The following is a 22,527-nucleotide window of genomic DNA, read 5'->3' on the forward strand; positions in this document are numbered from 1 at the left end:
GGTAGGGAGACCCTCAGTTGCCTGAGATCTAATTCCTGTCATCTGGCTCAGTGGAAGCTTAAAATAGAATAGAGTGGAGAAGCTACCAAAAAGATCATGTAATACTAATATCACATTTCTTTATTTACAATTTTAAAAAAATAATTGTAGATTAACATGCAGTTGTAAGAAATAATACAGAGAGATCCCTTGTACATTTTACCCAGTTTGCCCCAAAGTAACATCTTGGAAAACTATAATACAATATCGAAACTGGATATTGGCATTTATATAGTAAAGATACAGAACATTTCCATAGCCAAGAGGATCCCTCATGTTGTCCTTTTATAATCACCTCCACTTTCTTCCACCTTCAGCCTTCCCTAACCCTTGGCAACCACACCTTCATCTCTTCCCTCACTTTGGCAACCACTAATCTGTTCCCCATTTCTTTTCATTTCAAGTATGTTATATAAGTTGAATCATATAATATGTAACCTTTGGGGTTGGTCTTTTTTTACTCATCATATTTCTCTGGAGATTCATCCAGATTCTTGTGTATATTAGTAGATCATTCTTTTGTATTACTGAGCAGTATTTCCGTGGTACGGAGGTACCACAGTTTCTTCAATTATTCACCCATTGGAGGACATCTGGGCTGTTTCAAGTTTTTGGCTATTATGAATAAAGCTGCTATAAACATTCATGTACAGGTTTTTGTGTGAAGGTTAGTATTAATCTCTTTACAATAAATACTCAGGAGTGAAATTGCTGGGTTGTATCATAATTGCATAGTTTGTAAAGAAACTGCTGATTGTTTTCCTGAGTGGCTGTACCACTTACATTCCCAACAGCAATGTAGTGATGAGAGATCCAGTTTATCTGCATCCTTACCAACATTTGGTGTTGTCACTAATTTTTATTTTAGTCGTTCTAATAGATGTGTGTTGGTATCTCATTACAGTTTTAATGCATTTCCCTAATGGCTAATGATGATGAACTTATTTGCCATCAGTATGCTGTCTTCCATGAAATACCTGTTCACGTCTCTTGTCCATTTTCCAAATAGATTATTTTTTGGTAGTTGAGTTTTGAGAGCTCTTTAAATATTAGTCATTTGTTGGATATGTGGTTTACAAATATTTTCTCCGACTCTGTAGCTTATCCTTTCATCCTCCTAATAGGGTCTTTCACAGAACAAAAGTTTTTAATTTTGATGAAGTCATATTTATCAGTTTTTCCATTTATGGATTGTGCTTTTGGTATTAAGTCTAAGAACTCTTTGCCTAATCCCGTATCTTGAAATTTTTTTCTAATTTTTTCCTAAAAGTTTTAGAGTTGTTTTTTTGTTCGTTTGTTTGTTTTGTTTTGTATCCTGTGGCTTTTGGGATCTTAGTTCCCTGACCAGGGATTGAACCTGGGCCACGGCAGTGAAAGTGCCGAGTCCTAACCACTAGCCTGCCAGGGAACTCCCTAAAAATTTTAGAGTTTTAATTTTACGTTTAAGTCCATGATCTACTTTGAGGGCTGTGTGTATGTGTGTGTGTGCTTTTAACCAATGGATGTCCAACTATTCCAGCACCATTTGTTGAAAGGGCCATCTCCTGCTGTAACTTCTCTGAGGGTTTTGTTTGCCTATTCATTCTTCCCTCCTTGACCTTCTCATGTGCTCCCAATATCCCTGTCCTCTTTCTTCCTCTCTAGCTCTTAATCACTCCTGTTCCTCTAAGGCTAAGGATACTGGGCGGAAGCACAGACAGCTTCCGCCCAATATCCTTAGACGGGGGCTGCAGGGGGCTGGGAATGGGACAGGACAACAACACATAACAAATGACACCCGCACCCCTCAGGCGGTTTTCTCTTCTTTCTTAGATTTTGGCTGAGACTAGGAAAGGCTTAGGATGAAAGATATCATCAGTGTTTAGATTATGACTCATCTTGAGCATCCCTGTAATGCTTAAACAGGTCTGTCTTTCTGCGAAGTCACTTGGCTTTAGTCTATTGCATTCAATTTATTAGACAAGGTTAATTTTGAATGAGTTTTCTGGTTTTCAGTGTAAGCCACTCTGTCCTATTTAGTGCTCTCAAAACATTAACTTAAATGCTCCCTTTCTATCATTAAAAATTAATGATGATGAGACCTGATGGCTTTGTGATATTAGTAAGTTTCCCAACTCCTAAAGCAAGAGCCTCTAACCATGGTTTTTAAATTTCTGTGTGCATAAGAATCACCTGGAGCACTGGTTAAAATGGGGCTTCCTGGGCTTCAGCACCGGAAAGTAGAGAATAGAGCTGGGGTGGAGCTCAAGTATCTACATTTTCATAAACCACACTACCAAGTCCCATGATTCTGACGCAGCAGATCCTGTACCACACTCTGGAGAACTGCTATAAATGCTTGTCAGTTCATCCAAAAGTGCTGTGGCATAAGATTTTCCAGCTGTGACCCACGGGCCATGCTTAGCCCTGTTGGCCACTTTATCTTAAGTGTAGGAGAGAAATATTAATAATAGTAAGAATATTAGAGATTAACTGAGAATTTAACTCTGACCTCTCCTAGACATACAGCACCACATTTTATTGGTTTCTTAGGTAGATGCCAATGTGTGCCTTTCCTAGGCTTGTAAAGCATGCCCTTCTCATTACCTTACTGATATTTATATGTGACATTTGAAGATATATGAGTGGAAGGTGCTAGCTCAGGCGAACTCAGTTCTGTTTTTCTGCTTTTCTGTTTAAGCACAGCCAATTATTGTCCTAGGCATGGATGGATAGACAGAGCTGGCAGTCACAGATGGGCCAGGAACCTGTGCTAGCCGAGACCTGCCCACCTTCTCCTTGGTACCCTTACACACAATCCCTGCGGTGTCCCGTCAGTCTCGCCTCCCACCGCGATTAGGCCCAAAGCCTGCCCACTTGAGCTCTGTCATCACTTCCATCAGCCCTAGCAAGAGCCCTTCTTGGGCCTAGGCCAAGGGTGGCCAGGGCTGGCAGCCACCCAAGAGAGAGCAGTCAGATGGATGGGGGAGAAGGGCTGTGGCGAAAGACTGGGAACTTTTGGGCTGACTCCTAACATGACCATTCTCTCCAGGACCAAGAACCCCTGCTGGGCTGATGGGGCTGGCCAGACACTGTCTGCCTCTCCCACTTGGCTTCATCTCCACCTTTGCTCTGGTCCTAGATTTCCAGCTCATAGCTTCCATTCTCCATTCTCTTGCACCACAATCCCACTGGGCTCTCTCCGGTCGCTGCCAGCCTGGCCTTGGCTGCAAAGCCCAGCTCCAGACTCATCTTTGACTCCAGCCTCCTTTTTATGAATTCCAATAGCCCATTACAGGGACACAGCACTCTGGCACTTATTTTGCAATCATTAGGGTTCTGTATTGTGCATCTTTCCTCCCTAAGGAGAAAAAGCCCACTTTGTGCTTCTTTTGTATCTCATATAGTTCCTTAGCGACACTCAGCATACTTTGGATGAATGAATGGACTGGCCCAAGTACTTCAAAAGCTTAAGAGGCTTTTGAGCCAAAGGATGAAGAAGAAATTGTCACCAATTACAGTGATTAAAATTTACAACCATGAGGAGGAGAAAAGGTAGAGTCAATATGTTTCCTAAATTCCCAGAAAACTGGAATACTCTTTTCAGATTGGACTCCAGTTTTCTCCTGTTGACTTATAATCTTTCCCCAGCTGGTTTTGTCTGGTTGGCTGGTTGGTTGGTTGGTTACTTCTCGGATGGTCTTGCCTCTTGTCCATCCTAGAGAATGGGGTTGTCTCATCAGTTGGTACATGCAGCTGCTGGGCATTGATGCAGTGCTCATTCTTTCCAAGAACATTAGGATCTGCTTTGACCATTGCTGATTCTTTTGAGTACAAAAATAACTTTATATTAAAAAGTTATATTAAATAATATGCATAACTCAGTAGTAAAAATATGGATATTCATAGTATGTCCTTTCTCTTTTTTAAAAATAAATTTATTTTATTTATTTATTATGTTTTGGCTGCATTGGGTCTTCCTTGTTGTGCGTGGGCTTTCTCTAGTTGCGGCGAGCAGGGACTACTCTTTGCTGCGGCTTGTGGGCTTCTCATTGTGGTGGCTTTTCTTGTTGTGGAGCATGGGCTCTAGGCATGCGGGCTTCAGTAGTTGTGGCACCCGGGCTTAGTTGCCCCGTGGCATGTGGGATCTTCCCGGACCAGGGATCAAACCTCTGCATTGGCAGGCGGATTCTTAACCACTGTGCCACCAGGGAAGCCCTCTGTCCTTTCTCTTTTTAAATTTTGCATTGTATAAGTATTTATTGTACCATTGTTACCTCTGTAATGATGTGGTAGAAATAGATATCAGCTTTAAATGAATAAATGACCCAGGAATCCTAGTGGTTAAGAGTACACAGCTTGGCATCAGAGACCTGGATTCCTGACTTGGTCATAAGTGCTGTCACTCTGCTGTAAAATATGGACAATACCAATATCTATTTCATAAGGCTGTTTTGAAGAAGATTAAATGAGATAATGTGTAAAGTTCTTGACACAGTTTTTGGCATGCAGTAAGTGCTTAATAAGTGTTATGTTTTCTTCTTATATTATGACAGCTGGATAGGGTTCTGAACCTTGTACTAATTCACAAATACCAAAGCCTAACATATTGGGATGGAAAAAGAACAATAATGACCATAAGCTAAGATAAGGAATATAGATTTAATTTCCACACACTCAAGATGAAATCCAAACCCCTTAACTTAGCCAACAAGGCCCTGCACGGTTTGGCCTGCCTGCCTCTCCAGCCTCATTTGGGGCCACTCTGCCTCTTACTTAACACACTCGTCTTCGGCTCCTCAAAACAGCAAATTCTTTCCTGAATCAGGAGGTCTTTGCACAGGATCACCTCGTTCAGCTCCCATGTCCCAGGCCAAGACAGACATGGGCCGCAGCTGCCCACAGGGATGCCTGGTTGTATTCACACAAAGACACTCAACATGCTCTGCTTCTGTGCATGCCCTTCCCTCTTTCTAAAAGATCTTTCCCACCATTCTTTGCCAACTCCTATTTCTCCTTGAAGTCTGCACATAAATGTCAGTTGCTCAAAAGGCATTTCCTGACTCCCAGTCTGAATTGGGTGTCCTTTCTACACTTGTCCATAGTGCCCTGTGCTTTGCCTTCACAGCCCTTTCTCAGTTTGTAAGTACACGTTCACTTATACGATCATTTGTCTATCGACTATCCACGTGCGAGCCTGTAAGCTCCATGTCCCTGTTTGCTTTTCTCCATATACTATCTCCAGCACCCAGTACAGTACCTGAGCAGAGGAGAGCTCAAAAAAATTAGTTTATTAAATAAATGAATGGAAGAAAGAGGGGAGACCAGCTAGACCCTGAAAGAGGAGGAATGTCTGGATAGGCAGAGAAGAGCAGCAAAGACATCCAAGGAAGAAAAAGCGGCATAAAGAGGTGAAGGTTTGGAGGGGCAAATGCACAGTGTGAGTATAAGAGAAGAGGCTTCTGTCTTCAAGCAGAGGGCTTCTCAGGGGAGCTGAAAGGCGTAGCGTAGTGTGTTTAAGGCATGTTAGAAAAAGAGCGCGTAGGACTTGGAATATTAGGACTAGCAATTCTGATTTGGGAGATGTTTGAGTAGAAGAACAATATGGCTAATTTGAGTTCGGGGAGGGTTGATCTAAGGGCGTAGACCAGACAGATAGAAAGGAGAGTAGAAGCGAAGGTGACCAGTTGGGAGACTGAGTGGGAGAAGACTGGTCTCCAGCTAAGGCTGCACATGAGGTAACTTGTGAGGTAATGTTAGAGGTTGAGAATCATTCAGACCTGATAACTATTTCATGACCTTGGAGAAGCTGGTGGGGAACCAAGGAGAGAAGGAGGCAAGATGATTCCAGGGTCTCCAGCCAGGGAACAGAGTGAAGGGCAAACAGAGACGTCAGGAGGGCATGCCAGGACCACAAGCCAGCCTCTCAGCTTGGATTTAGATGCAATGAGTTCATGGCCATGGAAATCCAGCCAAGAGCTGGAGGTGCCAACCTGGAGCTTGGGGGAGAGGTCCTGAAGACACTGTGCAGGTGAGGGGTGAAGAAGTGAGGAGAGTATATGAGAAAACCACAGGGTCCAGGACTGGCCGCCTTGTAGGAGGTGAGAAAAGGATGCTGTGTGGAGGCCGAGAGGTCTGTGGGAGAAGTAGGAGGCCAAGGAACATAGTCTCGTGACTCCAAAGTCATGAGAAGCTTGAGAACGAACAGGTGGTCAGATCAAGTGTTGCAGGGAGTCACAGAGATGGGACCACTGTGAGGTCTCTCTTTTCAGGATGGTAAGACATGGGTGACCTTTAGCGAGGAGCTGGGACAGAAGCCAAAGCAGTGAGTGTGGCCGACGAGTGGGTGGCAAGGACACATTAGAGAAGGTGTGGATCACTTGGTCAAAAAGTTTGCCATGAAGGGAAGGGGATACTAACACAGCAGCGCCAGGAGACACGTTCCCTTTGGCCTCAGAGGACAGGACATGCAAGATGCCCTCTCTGTCTATGTGTGTCCCTCCAAGTCCAGTCCCTTTGTGGGACATCCCAGCCCTAAACCAAGGACGGACAGGAAGAAAGATACATTTGTACCACTTCCCAAGAATGGTCTCCCTGGAGGAGAAAGACTGATTTGCTTCATGGTCAGAGGAAGCTGGGGAGGCATGCGGTAGCAGAGACAAGGGAGTGTTTACTTATTAAAGGGAGCTGAAGGGGGGTTACTTTCTGCAGGGTCAAGAATCTGAAAAAAATCAAGGGCTGAGAAATGTGGGGGGAAATGTCACAGATCTTTGCTCCAAGTGAATGTCCCTCAGGCGGGTCATTAAAAATACCCTGGCTGCAACCCTGCTCTTTCCGTGTAAGCCAAGAGCCAAACGACTCTTTTCACCCACTGTCCCTGATACCATCTGGCCACACGTCAAGCAATTCAACTACTGTTTGTGTCCTCCCCTGAAACCGGAGAGCTGACGTTTATCTCCGGTAATCTGTCACTTTCCACCGCCCTCAGATGAGGCCCGGGCTATGTATAGCTGGGGGGTTGGCACATGATGTGTCCATGCAAGAGGCAGGCAAGGGAATGGAACAGCTATTTTATGAGATTCAAGTGAACATTGGGGCCTCTTGGGGCTGGACTGGGGGGCTTCTAAAAGAGCCTTGAGGGAAAGGGAGGCTGTTGATTGTTTTTATTGGCACTTTTGGGCTATCACCTTAGTCAAGGCCAAGGAAAAGACCCAAAGATCATTGCTTTGTGTTCTTTCCACTCCACCACATTGAGAGTATAACAACAACAATAAAAATAGCGTCTATTGAGTGCTTGCTATATGCCAGATACTGCTCCAACACCTTACATGAATTACCGAATCTTCACAAAACCCACATGAAGTAGAAGATTGAGATGAGGAAATAGAGGCACAGAGAGGTTAACCAACTTGCCCAGAGCCACATGGAGTTTAAGTGACACAGCTGGGATTCCAACCCTGACACTCTGGCTCCAGGGCCCAAGCTTTCATCCATTACATTACATTCCCTTTATCTGGGCCTCAGAGGGACCTCGGCCCGAATCCTGGCTCTGCCACTTATCAGATATGAGACTCTGGGCAGGTCACAACTTCTCTGATTTCAATTTTCTAATCTGAAAATACGAGATCTAATTCTTGCAGGAGTAACATGCATGCAAGTGCTGATGAATGTTCGTTCCCTATAAATTCACTATAGGGCAACCTCATTACCCAAGCCGGTGGTTCTTGAATCTGAGCCCGCGTCAGCATTACCTGGAGGGAAGCCTTGTAAAAACCCAGATTGCTGGGTCCAACCCAGAATTCCTAGTTCGGCAGGTCTGGGATGGGACCTACGAGTGTGCATGTCTGACTAGGTCTCCGGAGATGCTCATGCTGCGGGTCGTGGGTCCACACACCGAGAACCACCGCCTTACAACTGTCTCTAACATATAAACACAATCTCCCTGGGTAGCATTTTGTAATGTCCAAAATGACTGACTGAGGGAGGCTGTTCCTGGAGTCCAGGGTTTTTTTTTTTTTTCTGTTTTTCATACTAAAAATATTATTGCAATGGGATTTGGGGGGGGAAATGGATTTGATGGACATGGGGGTGAGGCCATACCCTTTTCCAATATTTTCTCAGCAGAGTTCTGTTCCCAAGAGCCTGTGAAAATGCAGTCTGGTAGCCCAAATGCCAACACCCCTTGGTAACCCCCTTCCTGGGAAGAGTCCCACACGTTATCCACCGTGTTCCTGCAGCCAGAGAGAGACTATCCCTTTTCTAACGAGATTTTCCATAGGTTGGTGCACTTCCTCAAAAAAAAAGAAAAGGAAAATCAGAGGGAAGGGTGGAGGCTGCAGCTGGGAGAGCCCTTCAAAATGTAAAATGATGGCAGACAGGCCTCTTTGCTGCATCTCCCCCATAGCGCACATTGAAAAGCAGAAGGAAAACCTGCTGCTGCTTGGCTGAACTTTACGAAATGTCTGACTAGTGTTTATTTTGATAACATCTGCTAATGACAACAAATGCCACGTATAAGTAACCTGAGAGTTAGTTTTCAATGTACTTTCACATACACAATAAATTCTAGAATAGTCCTTTCCTGAGCTCCAGACATGGGACGTTCACTTTACACACACCCCTCTTTTCTCTTCAGAGGAACCCTGGGACAAGGGGTTGGTGGTCTCTATTTTACAAAGGAAGGGACTCAGCCTTGAGCAACTCAGGGACCTGCCAACTGTCTGGACAGTGTAAGGACTCAGACCCACGGAGTCTCCCTCCTAAGTGTGTGCTTCTTGCATTGCTGGGCTATGGTGCGGACTGCTGTTTATGGATTGTATTCACTCTTTCCTTTGGGTTCAGGAAATGCTCTCAGTTCCTTCACAGGGAAGCTGGGTGTGTGTGGCCAGGCTAAGGAACGGCTTGGGGTGATGAGCCAGGGCAGTGTAAGGTAGGGGCAGGTGAGCGTGTGAAGGAGTATCTGCTGGCCTGTCTCCCTTCCCAGCACATGGCAGATGGTGAGGAGAGCTCTGCCTGGCTTGGGGCACCGGGCAGCAGGCGGGCGCTCCTGGAACAGGCTCTCTGGGCACTGAGAAGTGGCTCTGGCCTGCCCAGCCCATCGCACAGCAAGATGGTGCTCTGGCCATGTTCCTGCATGACTTTCCAAACAGAAATGGCTTATCTGGATCAAACCACATTCAGTCTACAGAAGAAGGAACCTCAGAGGCTTCATTGTACAGATTCAGTACTTTGTGGGGACTGACATTTTTTTTTTTTTTTTTTTTTTTTTTTTTTTTTTTTTTTTTTTGTGGTACGCGGGCCTCTCACTGTTGTGGCCTCTCCCGTTGCGGAGCACAGGCTCCGGACGCACAGGCTCAGCGGCCATGGCTCACGGGCCCAGCCGCTCCGCGGCATGTGGGATCTTCCCGGACCGGGGCACGAACCCGTGTCCCCTGCATCGGCAGGCGGACTCTCAACCACTGCGCCACCAAGGAAGCCCGGGACTGACATTTTTAATGGAACAAGTCATTTTTTTTTTTTTTGCAATACATCCTATTTTTATTTTTTTAAATTGAAGTAGAATTGATTTACAGTGTTGTATTAGTTTCAGGTGTAGAGCAAAGTGATTCAGTTGTACAGGTATATGATATATAATGTATATAACATATATATATTATGCATATATATCCTTTTTCAGATTCTTTGGAACAAGTCATTTTAGATGCTAAGGCTGAGCTGATAATTATGCAAAAATACTCCACGCCAACCAGGGAAACTCAAACTGCAAGTGAATAGGGCTGCTGCTTTTAAAGAAAAATCTTGCGATTCTGAAACAGATTTTGTTTGTTTCTATTTTACTGCTTTACACTACAATTATCCTTATAATACTTTTATCACAGTGACTTTTGTGGTCTCTCATATCTCCATTTAGAAATTTATCATTTTGGGAGGAGGTCTGCCTCAAGGATACGATGACTAGATATCCTATTTGGGCTTGAATATTATCAAGGGCTTTTGCAGGTGGGGGGAGTGAGAGAAGAAGTTTCCAATGGTCTCAAAGCTTCTGAATCAATACTGTATTTGCCATTTTGTAAAATCTCTATTTCCATATTAATTCTGTGTATGGAAGAAAAAAATTAACTATAATCAACTCAATCCACACTCTTACCATAGCACTTCTTGTCTTTTCACCATCTCACCCCAGGCTCTAGTTTTATTACTGAGAAGTGCAGAGCAAACACGCATCAAACAGTTCAGTGGCACGTGGGCTCTAAGGAGAAGGGCAACTGAAGAGTGAGCCTGGGCATTCATCTTCTGAGAGCACTGGCTCTACGCGAGGATTTAGTCTCAAAGCCAAACCAAAATAAGCCTGACCTCATCTGAGTTTTCCGAGTGCAGCAGGTGCAAGTGTGGAGAATCCCATCTTGGGGCAGTGAACAGTTGGAAGAAATACCTGAATCCTGTGTGTGTTGCTATTCTCTGCCCAGTGTTCCCACATCATCCCATCTGTGGGTTCACTTGCCTCCAAAAATTTCATTTTGCCTTCCTCTCTTGAGGTTTGGAAATGCAACCACTGGGACATTTGCCAGTGCTAAATAGGTTTGAAGGCAGCATCAGCCTTAGAGAGCCCAGAGGTTTCTGCCCATACTGTGTATGTATTTTGGACTGAGAGTCCCATGGTTAAAAAAAAAAAAAATCTGTTTTACCCATATTTCAGCAGGATTAAGCAGGGATGGCAAACAGTTCCCTGAATCTGACAGATTCAGTTTAATTTTTCACATTTCCACTCAATTCTTTTTTAAAAACGGATTTAATTTTTAAAAGATATCAAGGAGAAATATATTTCCAATATAAGCAATGCATCTATAATTCCATGCTTTTTTCTTTTCTCTCCATCCATCCTTCTAACCACCCACCCAACATTTATTAAATACCAAGTAGGTGGTGCTAAGCATTAGCCCCTCTACTCACACCAGTCACTTCAGTTCAACACATAGTCCAGTTGTGAAATTAAACACTGCTTAAGTGTAGGTGAAAATCCAGAATTCAAACTAGAGACACTTGTCCTTTTGTAGGTTGGCACTGCTTACAAACAGGAAGCGATCCAATTCAGCAATCCCAGTTCCTTGGTGCAGTGGAAGGAACATGATGTTTGGAAAGAAGTAGACGTGGGTTCAAATCCTGCTTCATGCTGTGCCATTTTATAGCTTTGTGACTTCGGGCAATTTCTACTCAACTCTATGGAATCATTTCTTTGTACATAATGTGAGAATACATTGTAAGAATTCAACAGAATGACATATGCAAAGCACCCATATTGGACATGTTTTATGGTAAGTTCATAATAAGTGCCATTTCCCTACTCCTCCATCCTCTTCTGTTCAATTTAACATTCATTCAGCAAACACCGTTGAGAGCCCACTGTGAATCAGACACTGATCTAGGTGCTGGAGTACAGCAATAAAGAGAACAAAGTCCTTGCCTCTGTGGGTTTTACACTCTACAGCAGTGTAGAACAATATGCACCATGTCAGCCAAGTGCTGTGGAGAAGAATAAAGTAAGGTTGAAGGGATAAGGGGGTGCTTGGAGAGTGTGATGTATATAGGTGGTCAAGATAACTTCTTTCATGAGATGACACTTAAGCATAGACCTAAAGGAAGTGAGTTCTCATCGTCAAAAAAAGAAGACCGGGCTTCCCTGGTGGCGCAGTGGTTGAGAATCCGCCTGCCGATGCAGGAGACACGGGTTCGTGCCCTGGTCCGGGAAGATCCCACATGCCGCGGAGCAACTAAGCCCGTGAGCCATGGCCGCTGAGCCTGTGCATCCGGAGCCTGTGCTCCGCAACGGGAGAGGCCACAACAGTGAGAGGCCCGCATACCGCAAAAAAAAAAAAAAAAAAAAAAAAAAAAAAAAAAAAGACCAACTCCTTAGTTACCAGGGACCATGTCATCTGCATTTTCTAAGTAAGCAGTGCATGAATATTTGACAAATAAATGAAAGAATGAATATTTCTATTTGGGTGTTCACAAGACTTAGTTCCACGTTATAGAACACTCACCAGTTTTCTCTGAGCAGCTTTCCCATACTTTTCTGTTAAACATGCTAACATGTTAGTATCCCATATTCATATACCCCCAGGGTTCTCAGATTTGTCATCTCTTTTGGAGAAAAGGGAAGTGTGCCATGGCAACCAAATAGATGCTTTTCCTCCCTTTCTGAAGATAAATCCTGGATCCTGACCTAAGATCCTTTAAGGCACCTTCTGATCTGGCCTTAGAAACCCCTGTAATTCCACTAAAGACCTCTCAAGGAGGGGGAGGCTTCCCATGGGCCCAGATCTTCCCTTTCTTAGGAGGTCCAAAGTATTAATCACTGACTGTGTGAGTGAGGGGACCGTGGGAGAAGACTGGGAGACCTGGCAGAGTCCCTAGAGCAGACCTGAATCCCTGCAGCCCCCAAACCAACTTCACATCTCAGCAGTTCTCCAAATCAGAGGAATGCTGACAGGTCCATTGTCATTCAGGAGAGTCAACAGACCAAAGGTCAAGCAGGTGCAACATGATTATGGTCATCTGGAAAATTTCTCCAACCCAACAGACCAGTATAGTGCTTTGCAAACTTTAACATGCCTATGAATCACCTGTGGATCCTGTTTAAATGTAACAAACACCTGGTTATACCATTGCCGCTGGTGTGGTCTGCCGTCCACATTTTGAGCATCAAGCCTCGGTCCACAAACTTGGCTGCACATTAGAATCACCCAGGGAGCTTTTAAAAACTGTAGCACCTGGGGCTTCCCTGGTGGCGCAGTGGTTGAGAGTCCGCCTGCCGATGCAGGGGATACGGGTTCGTGCCCCGGTCCAGGAGGATCCCACGTGCCGCGGAGCGGCTGGGCCCATGAGCCATGGCCGCTGGGCCTGCGCGTCCGGAGCCTGTGCTCCGCAACGGGAGAGGCCACAACAGTGAGAGGCCCGCATACCGGAAAAACAAACAAACAAACAAAAAACTGTAGCACCTGGATATCATCCCTTCCCCTATGACCAGTTAAATCAGTGCTGGTGGGGGGCGGGTGGGAAAGACCCAGGCATAGGTGTTTTTTTAAAACTCCATAGGTGAGTCCCACGTGCAGCCAAGGTTGAGAACTACGGCAACTGGCCAAGAATAGGGGCTACATTTCAAGTGACAGGTGAAGGGAATTAGCATTTGATAAGCACCAGCTGTATTTCAGGCACTCAGCAGTCTACATAGTTCCTAAATAGTAAACAACGTAACAAAGTAATAATACCTGACACTTGTACAGCTTCTTATAATCTTACGAGAAATTTTTATTCACCTGCTTTCATTGAATTCTCTTACTTCACTGAGGTAGAAAGCACACAGTTGATTTTTTAGATGAGTAAAATGCGATGCATATTTGTGACTTGCCCAGGATCAAGTAGTAAATGAAAGAGAAATTCAGTTACTCTGACCCACAGCTGTCTGTTTTGCCCAAGCACTGCGACCTCGTCTGAAGTTGGATACACAAGGATGGCTGTGCACAAAAGTCATGTCGAAGACACTGGGCATATGGCAGAGCCTAACGAGGCTGCAGTCGCCCCACCAAAGATTTCTCACTGATATATAGATTGATTAGGAAACTGAGACCTGAAGAGAGAAGGGAGCTCAGTCTGTTGTGGGACTTGGCAGACTGAGAGCGGCGGCTTTAGGACACTTAGCAGAAGCCAGAAGCCTGCACTGCACGGGATTCAGATTCTTGGTTCTGTCATAGCTGATGGAACCAGCCTCCTCCTCCCCTGTTGGGCCTAATGGATGATCTGTTCTGGAATCACCGTCTAAAAATTACTGGGAAATAACCTGCTTACCAGCCCTGGACAGTCAGTCATAACAATAACCCTCCCTGCTGGTGGACAGGCCATTTCCAATAATTTTTAGGTAGTGATCTTGCCATCTGATATCCAAGAGGGCTTGGGAGAGAGCCCCTGGGCAGGTCATGTGTGGGGATGGCAGCGGCTTTTTGTGGTGAGCGAAGAGGGACCTCCGTAAGCAGGAAGAGCAGAAGGTCCTGCAGAGGGGATCCTCCAGGGACGCATCAGAGGGGATGCAGAGGGGAAGTGGCCTCGGAACTCCGGAGAAACAACAGGTGCAGCTGGTCAACCTGGCGGGCAACTACCGGGATGATGTGGCTATTTCTGTGCCAGGACCCCAGGCTGCCTGCCAGTCCCAGGGACCAGTCACCCTAAACAAATGAAGTGATATTTACTGCTCACAGTGTGGAAAGCATTGCTTGTTCACCATCTATTCAGTGACTCGTTCATTCATGCTATGATTCCTGAGAGTCCCACTAAGAGCAACAGATATTTGACGGATGAATATTTCCATTCAAGGATTCACAGTATGTATTTTCATGTTCTGAAATACTCACTAACTTGCCTGAGAAAAATCCCCTGTAGTTTCTCCTAATCCTGTAAATGTATATTGGTTACAGGTTGGTGTGTTTAGTTGCTCCCATAGGACATACATACACAGTGCACAGCCTCAGCTCTGGAGATGAATGTGATCAGAGTGCCCAGAGTTTCCAACACTGAGGCCTCCTTTCTCCTTTCCCTCTAGAGATGTTTAAGAGGCCATGAAATCATTTCTATGTAAGCATGAAGCTCACTAGGAAAAGTTTTCACCTTTTCCTTCCTTCTTTTTCACGTTGGAATGCTGGTTTCCTAGAGGTGGAGTGGTGTAGAGGAAAGGAAATGGGCCTTGGACTGGGGGATAAGATCTGTGTGAAAGTAGGAGGGGAAGAGGAAGAAGTAAATGGTTCCCCACACCTAGCCTAGGCATTTGGCAGGACCATGACACTGTTTCCAGTGAGCTCAGGAACTCACAATGTGGACACCATACTGCTGGGTTTCCTTCTGAAATCAAGGCATCCTCTGTCACATGACCAGGTCATTCATTCAGTTGTGTTTTTGGCTCACAAGCAGTTTTTTTTGTCCTTGTCCATAGGAACTTGATTCCATCTGTGTTTTTTCTTTTTTCTTTTTTAACTTCCCCCCTTACCAAGTTTGCTTTGAATTCAGTTGCCTTCATGAAGCTTCCAGTCTAGGGGGAGAACTCCAACATATGTCTCCAAGGAGAGAAAGAGTGAGTTAGAAGGAGCCTGAAGGAAATGGAAGAACTTCTTAAATGGAAGGAGGCTGCAGTGTGACTGAAAATGTGGAAGGGGCCTTATTTAAGAACTGACGCTGATGATGTTGTTGAATCTATCAGACACAGGCTCTGTAAGCCTTGGCGATCAGAGGGAGAGGGTCTGTGATCAGGGAAAGTCACTTCACCTTTCTGGGCATGGCTGGCTGTGAATAAACAACATGGCATCACATCACCAGTCCTGAGCTCTCTGAAAGTGGCCCGGGGTCCTCAGTCTCTAAAGTGATGGGTTAGGCTGGGCTGTATCTAAAATCTCGACTGAAAGGGGGTGAGGGCTGAAAGGAGTCAGCATTTGTCCAGTACCTTCTGTGTGCCAGAAGCTGAGCTCTTGCCGTCCTGCCTCACTGAATCCTCACGCCATCTCCAGCATCTCACATCACAAGTAAGGGACCTGAACACAGACAGACTTCCTTGGGGATTAAACCCAGGTCTATCTGATTTGGAAGCACATGTTAGAGCACACCAACTCTCAAGCATTTCAACCTGAGAGAGGTCAGTGATGTCGAATGTGGGAGGACTTTCTCTGGCAATATTTATAGAACATGATAGGCATAGCACTTGCACTGCAGTTTCAAGGCAAAGGTGGAAGCAGGCAATAAAGGAGCGAGGAAGAATCAAATTCAGTGCCCGTATCCTCCTCTTGTGTCTCTGAGTCCTGCAGTACTAACAGGATTCAGCCATTGTGGTATGACTACATTTGCTGACTTGGCCAAAGCTGAAGGAAACAGTATACAAAATTGCAACTCCCTTTATAATCCGAGTTGACACCTCAATAGAAAAAATGGGGAAAAGGCATAGAAAAATAAGAAAAAATGTAATTGGCAAATAATTTTATGAAAAATTCAGCCTAGCTAGAAATCAAAGAATGTCCATTAAAACAACAATAAAAATATAAATCAGCAAAGGTTTTTAAAACCCTGAAAATTGTGTCAGTATCCAAAAAGAGAGAAATTCTGTAATGGCCTATATGGGAAAAGAATCTAAAAAAGAGTGGATATATGTATACGTATGACTGATTCACTTTGCTGTACACCTGAAACTAATACAACATTGTAAATCAACTATACTCCAATAAAAATTTTTTTAAAAATTAAAAGGAAAAAATCAGAGAAATTATCTTAAAACTATGTATGATCATACAGTGGAATACTATGCCAGCATTAACATTATGTTTGTCAAGAATTTAAAGCTATTTAGTGACATAGGAACACTCACAATATACTGAAACGAAATAATCAGGAAACAAAACTATAAAAATGGTATAAACCTAATTGGAAAACGTTATTTTATGCATTGAAAAAAATACTGGAAAGAACTCTATCAGAACATTAACCATGTTTAGCTCTGGGTGGCAGTTCTTATTGCCTGCTTTGTCTTTTCCACATAGTCTAACATATTCCTACACGAGTGTGTTGTTACTTTGTGGATGAAATGCCCAACCAAGAATCAGGATCACAACACTGCAAGGCCGTATGTATGACAGGAGAGGTTCAGAAAAATCTAGATGGTTCACAATGTTCTTTTGAGCTCTAGCACTCCACTCATTCATTCAACAAGCATTTACAGAACATCTGTATAGAGCTACGTACAATGCACCAACACTGGGGTCCCCCAGAATTAGACCCCAACCAAACGCAAAGCAAAGTTTGAGTGTGATGCCTCCTGGTGCCATTTGACTTGCCCTTTTTCTGCCTAAGCTTTCAATGGCCTCATATTCTTCCCTTTCTCCTCTTCCCCTTATCAAACCCTGCTCTCAACACAAAACTCAAACTTGATCAGATGAAAGTGTAAATGGATAGCAAGGTCTTAAAAGACCGCTTCTCCGAGAGGGGCTTGACTAAGTAGGGATAAAAATTTTACCTAAAGGAACAAGGCCCTCGTGGCCAAATTTTAGGAAAAAGCTAGTGGGGTGGAAAAAGATTTGGGAGCTATCAGAACCTTAGCTCTTGCGGTTCCCTCCCCGACCCTTGCTTATTTGTCTGGTAAATTCTACTCATTTTCACAAATCAATTCTTCCTTGTCATGCCTTCCACATCTCTCCCAGAGGGCGGGGTGCTTCCTCTTTCCTCTGCACTCCCAGAGGACCTTATGTTGCCTTACTATTACAGTGACCCCGTTGCACTGTGGCTTTTCATTTGTATTGCACTGTAATTTCCACATCAGTCTATGAGCCACCTGAGTGCCTCACGTTCCCGGTATCTACAGCGTGCACCCCGAGGCCCAAACTAGAGTAAGTGACAGATGTATGACTAAATGATCCGCATTTCAAGGCCCCAAGTCAGGCAGTGACCTCCTTACCCTGTGGATGGGGCTGTTTCTGGGTGTTTCAACGTCAGTCCTTACAGCAGCAGACAAAACATTGACCATAGTACCTTTGGATTTTTTTATCAGAATGGGATGGGCTTTATGTGACGAACTATGAACTTCTAATTCCTAACCTTCTAACCCTTAGAAATTCCCCAGGGTTTTCAACCTGAGGATGGCAACTCATCACCGGAGAGGGAAATCAATTTAATAGGTTGGGATTAGTACTTTTTTAATGAAATACAATAGAAGAATAGAAAATAACAATAAAATAGAAGACAAAAGTATTTTAAATCCAAGTATTCCCCAAATAATAATGTGTTGTCCTATGCAACTTTTGTTTCACCTGTGTGTGTCTGTATGCATTAGGTCATAGTGAGTTATGATAAAAAACATGGACAGCCACCTTCCCCGGGGTGGGTGGGGGGGTGGGATGAACTGGGAGATTGGGATTGACATATATACACTAATATGTATAAAATAGATAACTAATAAGAACCAGCTGTATAAAAAGTAAATAAAATAAAATTCAAAAAAACAAAAAGAAGGAAGAAAGCCACCTTCCCAAACTATTGGGAGGGAAGGAGCCCGCCCCTTCCTGTGCTGTCTGCCCAGGGCTGAGATTTCACTGTCTCCTCCCTTCCTTCTATCCCAAACAGACACAGCTCTGGGATGGGCAGGATATTTTCCGTAGTGTAGGTTTGGAGTCCAGGGAATTAAGAGGACAAAATAGGCTTTTCTGACCACAAAGAAAATTTAGGGCTTCACATCTACCCTCTCTTATCAGCCATGGGATTCCTGGAACCAGTTTTGTCCTGGATTCTGAAGAACAGCCTGCACCTGACAGGTATCTCAACAAAGACCCACCCCTCCCCTCCCCGACCCTCACGGAGGGAGCCCTACCTCCCCCAGGGTTTGGACATTTGCATGAGCAGTGCCTCTGGGGCTCTGTGCCTCTCAGCTGATACAGATGATACAGCTGGCATCATCAGGTCCAGGCTCACAGGCTGAGGTACTCTATTTAAGGAAGACTCTTGAAATAATACTGAACAGGGTATCCACCAACTCCCTGTACATTGTCTCATCTGATTCCAGCAGTAACGCGGTATAGGGGCTAAAAGTGCCTTCACCTGCACGAGTAGAGTGATCTTGGGCAACTTAGCCTCTCTGTGCCTCAGTTTCCCCATCTGTAAAAGGGGGATAGTAACTGTATCTACATCAGAGAAGTACTGTAAAGATCAAACCAGCTACTACACACAATCCCTGCACACAGGAAGCATTCGATAAATGTTGATTATTATTATTTAATCATCTCATAAGCCTGTATGATAGTTATTATTTTTTTCAGATTTATAGATAAGAAAATGAGGCTCAGAGAAATTAAGTAACCTGCCCTATGTCATGTGCCCAGTAGAGGCAAAGCCAGAATATAAATCAGGAACTCCTGACTCCAAGTTCTGTGATCTCTTTCCCTTAGTGATTTAGGAGTCTGTGGGGCATCAGACTACCTCCTGTGCTGAACTTCCCCCTTGTCAGTCTCTGCCGGGGAACTTTTGGATCAAAAGTGGCTGGAAGGTTGGTGAGTCCAGGGCAAAGCTCCTTCTCAGGATTTTCCTTGGGAGTACAGAATTCATCTTTGGGGGAGACAGATTCTTGGGGGAGTTTGTGTGTGTGTGAGTGTGTGTGTGTGTGTGTGTGTGTGCATGTGTGTTAATATAACAGGGAATCTGAAATGGGGTCATTGCTTGCACTGGCATTCTTTTTGAGTTCTAGGCTAAGTACTTGGACAGTGATGAGCATATATGGTAGAATCCTTATGCCTTCAATTAACTTTTCATAAATATATCTCTATAATTGAGTAGGGCAGTTTGAGATGGAGATAATCATGTGAGTGAGGATTTCATGGGCTGAGTAGCAGCCATGCTGTATGTCCTGGTTTCTTCCAGCCTGTAATTTTCCCGTATATATAGTACAAAGACCTAATAATGGTCCCTGCTTTTTCCTCACTTGTAACCCACAGAGGTTTTTTGTCCACCAGAGCTCTCTGTAATGACCACACTGCCATATATAAATCCTCTGAAAATAGATATGTGTGTGATGATCGGGAGACACAGGATTCTGCAATACTTTTTTAATTATCAAAGATATTTTGATGTATTTGGGGTGGTTTTCCTGGATTTTATTACAGCCAATTTTTCTTGAGAATTAAAATTCACGTGGGTTTTACATGGTAATTCTGTTCATCAGTCTTTGATTATAAAGTATGTCAGTTATGTCTCAATAACACTGGAAAAAAAAGATTGAGCTGAGCTTTCTGACTGTGCTGGTTAATAAACTGCTGTAGCTCTCCAGTAGTCCTTTTCACAGATTTGTGCCTGGGCTGAGCCGGACCTGGGGACTGATAAGGGATCTTGGTGCCTATTAGAATTCTTAGCACTCACAGGTGTTCCTGAGTGTAAGAGATCTGAAACTGTCCAGGAGGAACTGCGGGAGGAGTTCCTGGGGCACTCACACAGGATTAGAGAACGGGTCCCAGCGCCAGGTTTACCAATAGGCCATGTAATGAAGATGAAATAAGTTGAAATAAGAACTGACTTCAGCTTCTTCCCTGAACTCACACCAAGAACTTTCTGAGAAAAAGAAATATTCCCATTAATGAACGCGTAGTTAAAATCTTCCCACATCTACACTGTGCGATATTGACCTACACTGTGCGATATTGACTAAAACCGAGTCACAAGAGAGGCTCATTGCTTAGTGATATTCCCCATCTGACCCACGAGGACAGGCAAGGTCAAATGACTCCTGCTTCATCAGGATCATGGGGAGACTTAACAGAACAAAGAGTAGGAAATTAGCACGCCAATGAAACCTGCAAATAACCCTGCATTTCATTTCAGTCAGGCTTTTTAACAATAGCTTTAACATTCTCTGAGAAAAAGAGTAGCTGGAACTATTGCCCTTGAGAAATCAAGAGGACCATCAGATGACAGACTTTACATCTTTACAGACTATTATGCACCGTGCAGCACATTCAATTGTCTCCTCTTAAGAGTCTGGACCCACCCCCGTTTTTCACACATCTCAGCTTTGCAACAAGAATATCTTCAGATTTGCCTGAGACTGAAATGGTGCAAGACTTCAGGATATAATTCTCAGCGCCCTCAGGTCCTCACGTGCCGCTCCCTTGGACCACGTGATCTGGGGGCCCCCCACTCACCTCCAGTACGATTTCTTTCAGTTGGAACTGTTTCTGCGCGACTTTATCCGAAGACACGGGCTCATGGTAGTAGAGGCAGAGCAAGTCGTATTTCTTCAAAACCTGCTTGAAGTTCTTCTCGGTTAGACTGACCACGCGGTCCTTGCCGTCATAGGTGGGGAAGTTTAGCCCCTCCTCTGCCCTGCAGGAGGACAGCAGATAGACCGCCACCACAAACAGGTGGGTTGTCTTCATCTGGGCGAAGTTTTGTTTTTCTTTCCCAGAAACACCGTGTGTAGGAAAGAGGCTGGTGCCTTAGAGGACTTGCTGGGATCAGTGGGGAGCAGAGAGGCCGATCTCGTCTCTCTCCTTGGCTCTTCCTGGGCCCGAGAACCCCCTCTTCACCTTCGCCGGCTGCTAACTGTAATCGTGGGCTTGGAACGAAGCGTGCAGAGGCTCACACCCATGCATGTGTAGAACCAGAGCCAGGCGAGGCGGCCCAGCCCCAGATACCTCGCATAGCTCTGCCCAGCCCCTGTCTCATCAGGAACTCCATTTTTAGGATGCAGTTGTTTCAGGCTAAAAATAAATCATGCAATGAATTAAAAAGTTAGATATGGCACTGTTGAGGGATTCGTTGATACAGTTTGTCAGGCCGGTGGAGGAGGTGGGAGGGAGACGGGGGAACGTGTGCACATGAAATAAGGAGGGCGGGAAGGTCAGAGAAGAGAAATTCACTCAGAGGGAGGAGGAGAAAAGGAGAGGAGAGAAACGTGGCACTTGGATGTGCACAGGGCCACTCAGACGCTATTGAATCGGTCTATTACCCCAGGGAACTATTTCAGTCTGTCCCTTGCTGGCAGGTTGCTCATCCCCTACCTACTCACTGCTGAACTGGGGACCAGCCTGACCCCCAGGTGGACTTGACGTTCTGCACCTGCCTTTTCCCTGGCTGGCATTGCACTGTGTCCCCGTGGCTCTGCCGGTCACTGGGCGAGGGATGTAGGGTCGCCCTTTCTCCACGGAAAGCGCTCCAGGAGCCCAGCCCACCCGGGGTCGCAGTTCCTCTCCTTCGGCCCCTGCTCACAGCTGAACGCTGCTGGAGCTAGGAGGTCCTGCCCCATTACAAAATTAGATAAAATAGGGCTTCCCTGGTGGCGCAGTGGTTGAGAGTCCGCTTGCCGATGCAGGGGACGCGGGTTCGTGCCCCGGTGCGGGAAGATCCCACATGCCGCGGAGCGGCTGGGCCCGTGAGCCATGGCCCGTGAGCCATGGCCGCTGAGCCTGCGCTTCCAGAGCCTGTGCTCCGCAACGGGAGAGGCCACAGCAGTGAGAGGCCCACGTACTGCAAAAATAATAATAATAATAAATTAATTAATTAATTAAAAGTTCAACAGTCTCCCGCAGAAGTCCTCTTAACGCTTTTCACTATCATCCCCGTCATCTTTCTTTTTTAACATTAACCCCCAATGTATCATTTTTGCCCTTTTCCTCTTCATTAGGGACAGACTGCTGTAGAGAGTCCAGGAGCCGGACAGATCCAAGTTCAAATCCGTGCTCTGCCTCTTAATGGCTGAATAGACTTTGGAGGGTCACTCACCCTCTCTGATTCTCAATCTCCCCCCCACCACGCCCACCATGTAAAATGGGGATAATTACGACTATATTGTAAGGCTTGGAACACAGAGATGGAAAGGTATGGTACAAAGCAGTTACCCAAACATGGCAGCTATTATAGTTACTTCATTCTTCCTGGAGATGGTGGAACATAGATTATTATAATAATTATGTCTCAGTTTCTAATGGTAATGGTTTGTGAACCCTTTTC

At 44.9% G+C, this 22,527-nt stretch overlaps 1 protein-coding gene across 1 annotated transcript in view; it reads right to left on the reverse strand.

The window, feature by feature from the left end:
* Positions 1 to 21,241, reverse strand: part of CASQ2 (calsequestrin 2) — a 63,668-nt gene extending 42,427 nt beyond the window's left edge. Inside the window, exon 1 of the mRNA XM_059046226.2 lies at positions 20,721 to 21,241. Coding sequence (XP_058902209.1) covers positions 20,721 to 20,954 — 234 coding nt within the window. The 5' untranslated portion in view covers positions 20,955 to 21,241. The remainder of the gene's footprint in view (positions 1 to 20,720) is intronic.
* Positions 21,242 to 22,527: the final 1,286 nt, after the last annotated feature.

This window comes from Kogia breviceps, chromosome 1 (assembly GCF_026419965.1).
Source record: "Kogia breviceps isolate mKogBre1 chromosome 1, mKogBre1 haplotype 1, whole genome shotgun sequence".
In the NCBI taxonomy this organism is placed as follows: domain Eukaryota; kingdom Metazoa; phylum Chordata; class Mammalia; order Artiodactyla; family Physeteridae; genus Kogia; species Kogia breviceps.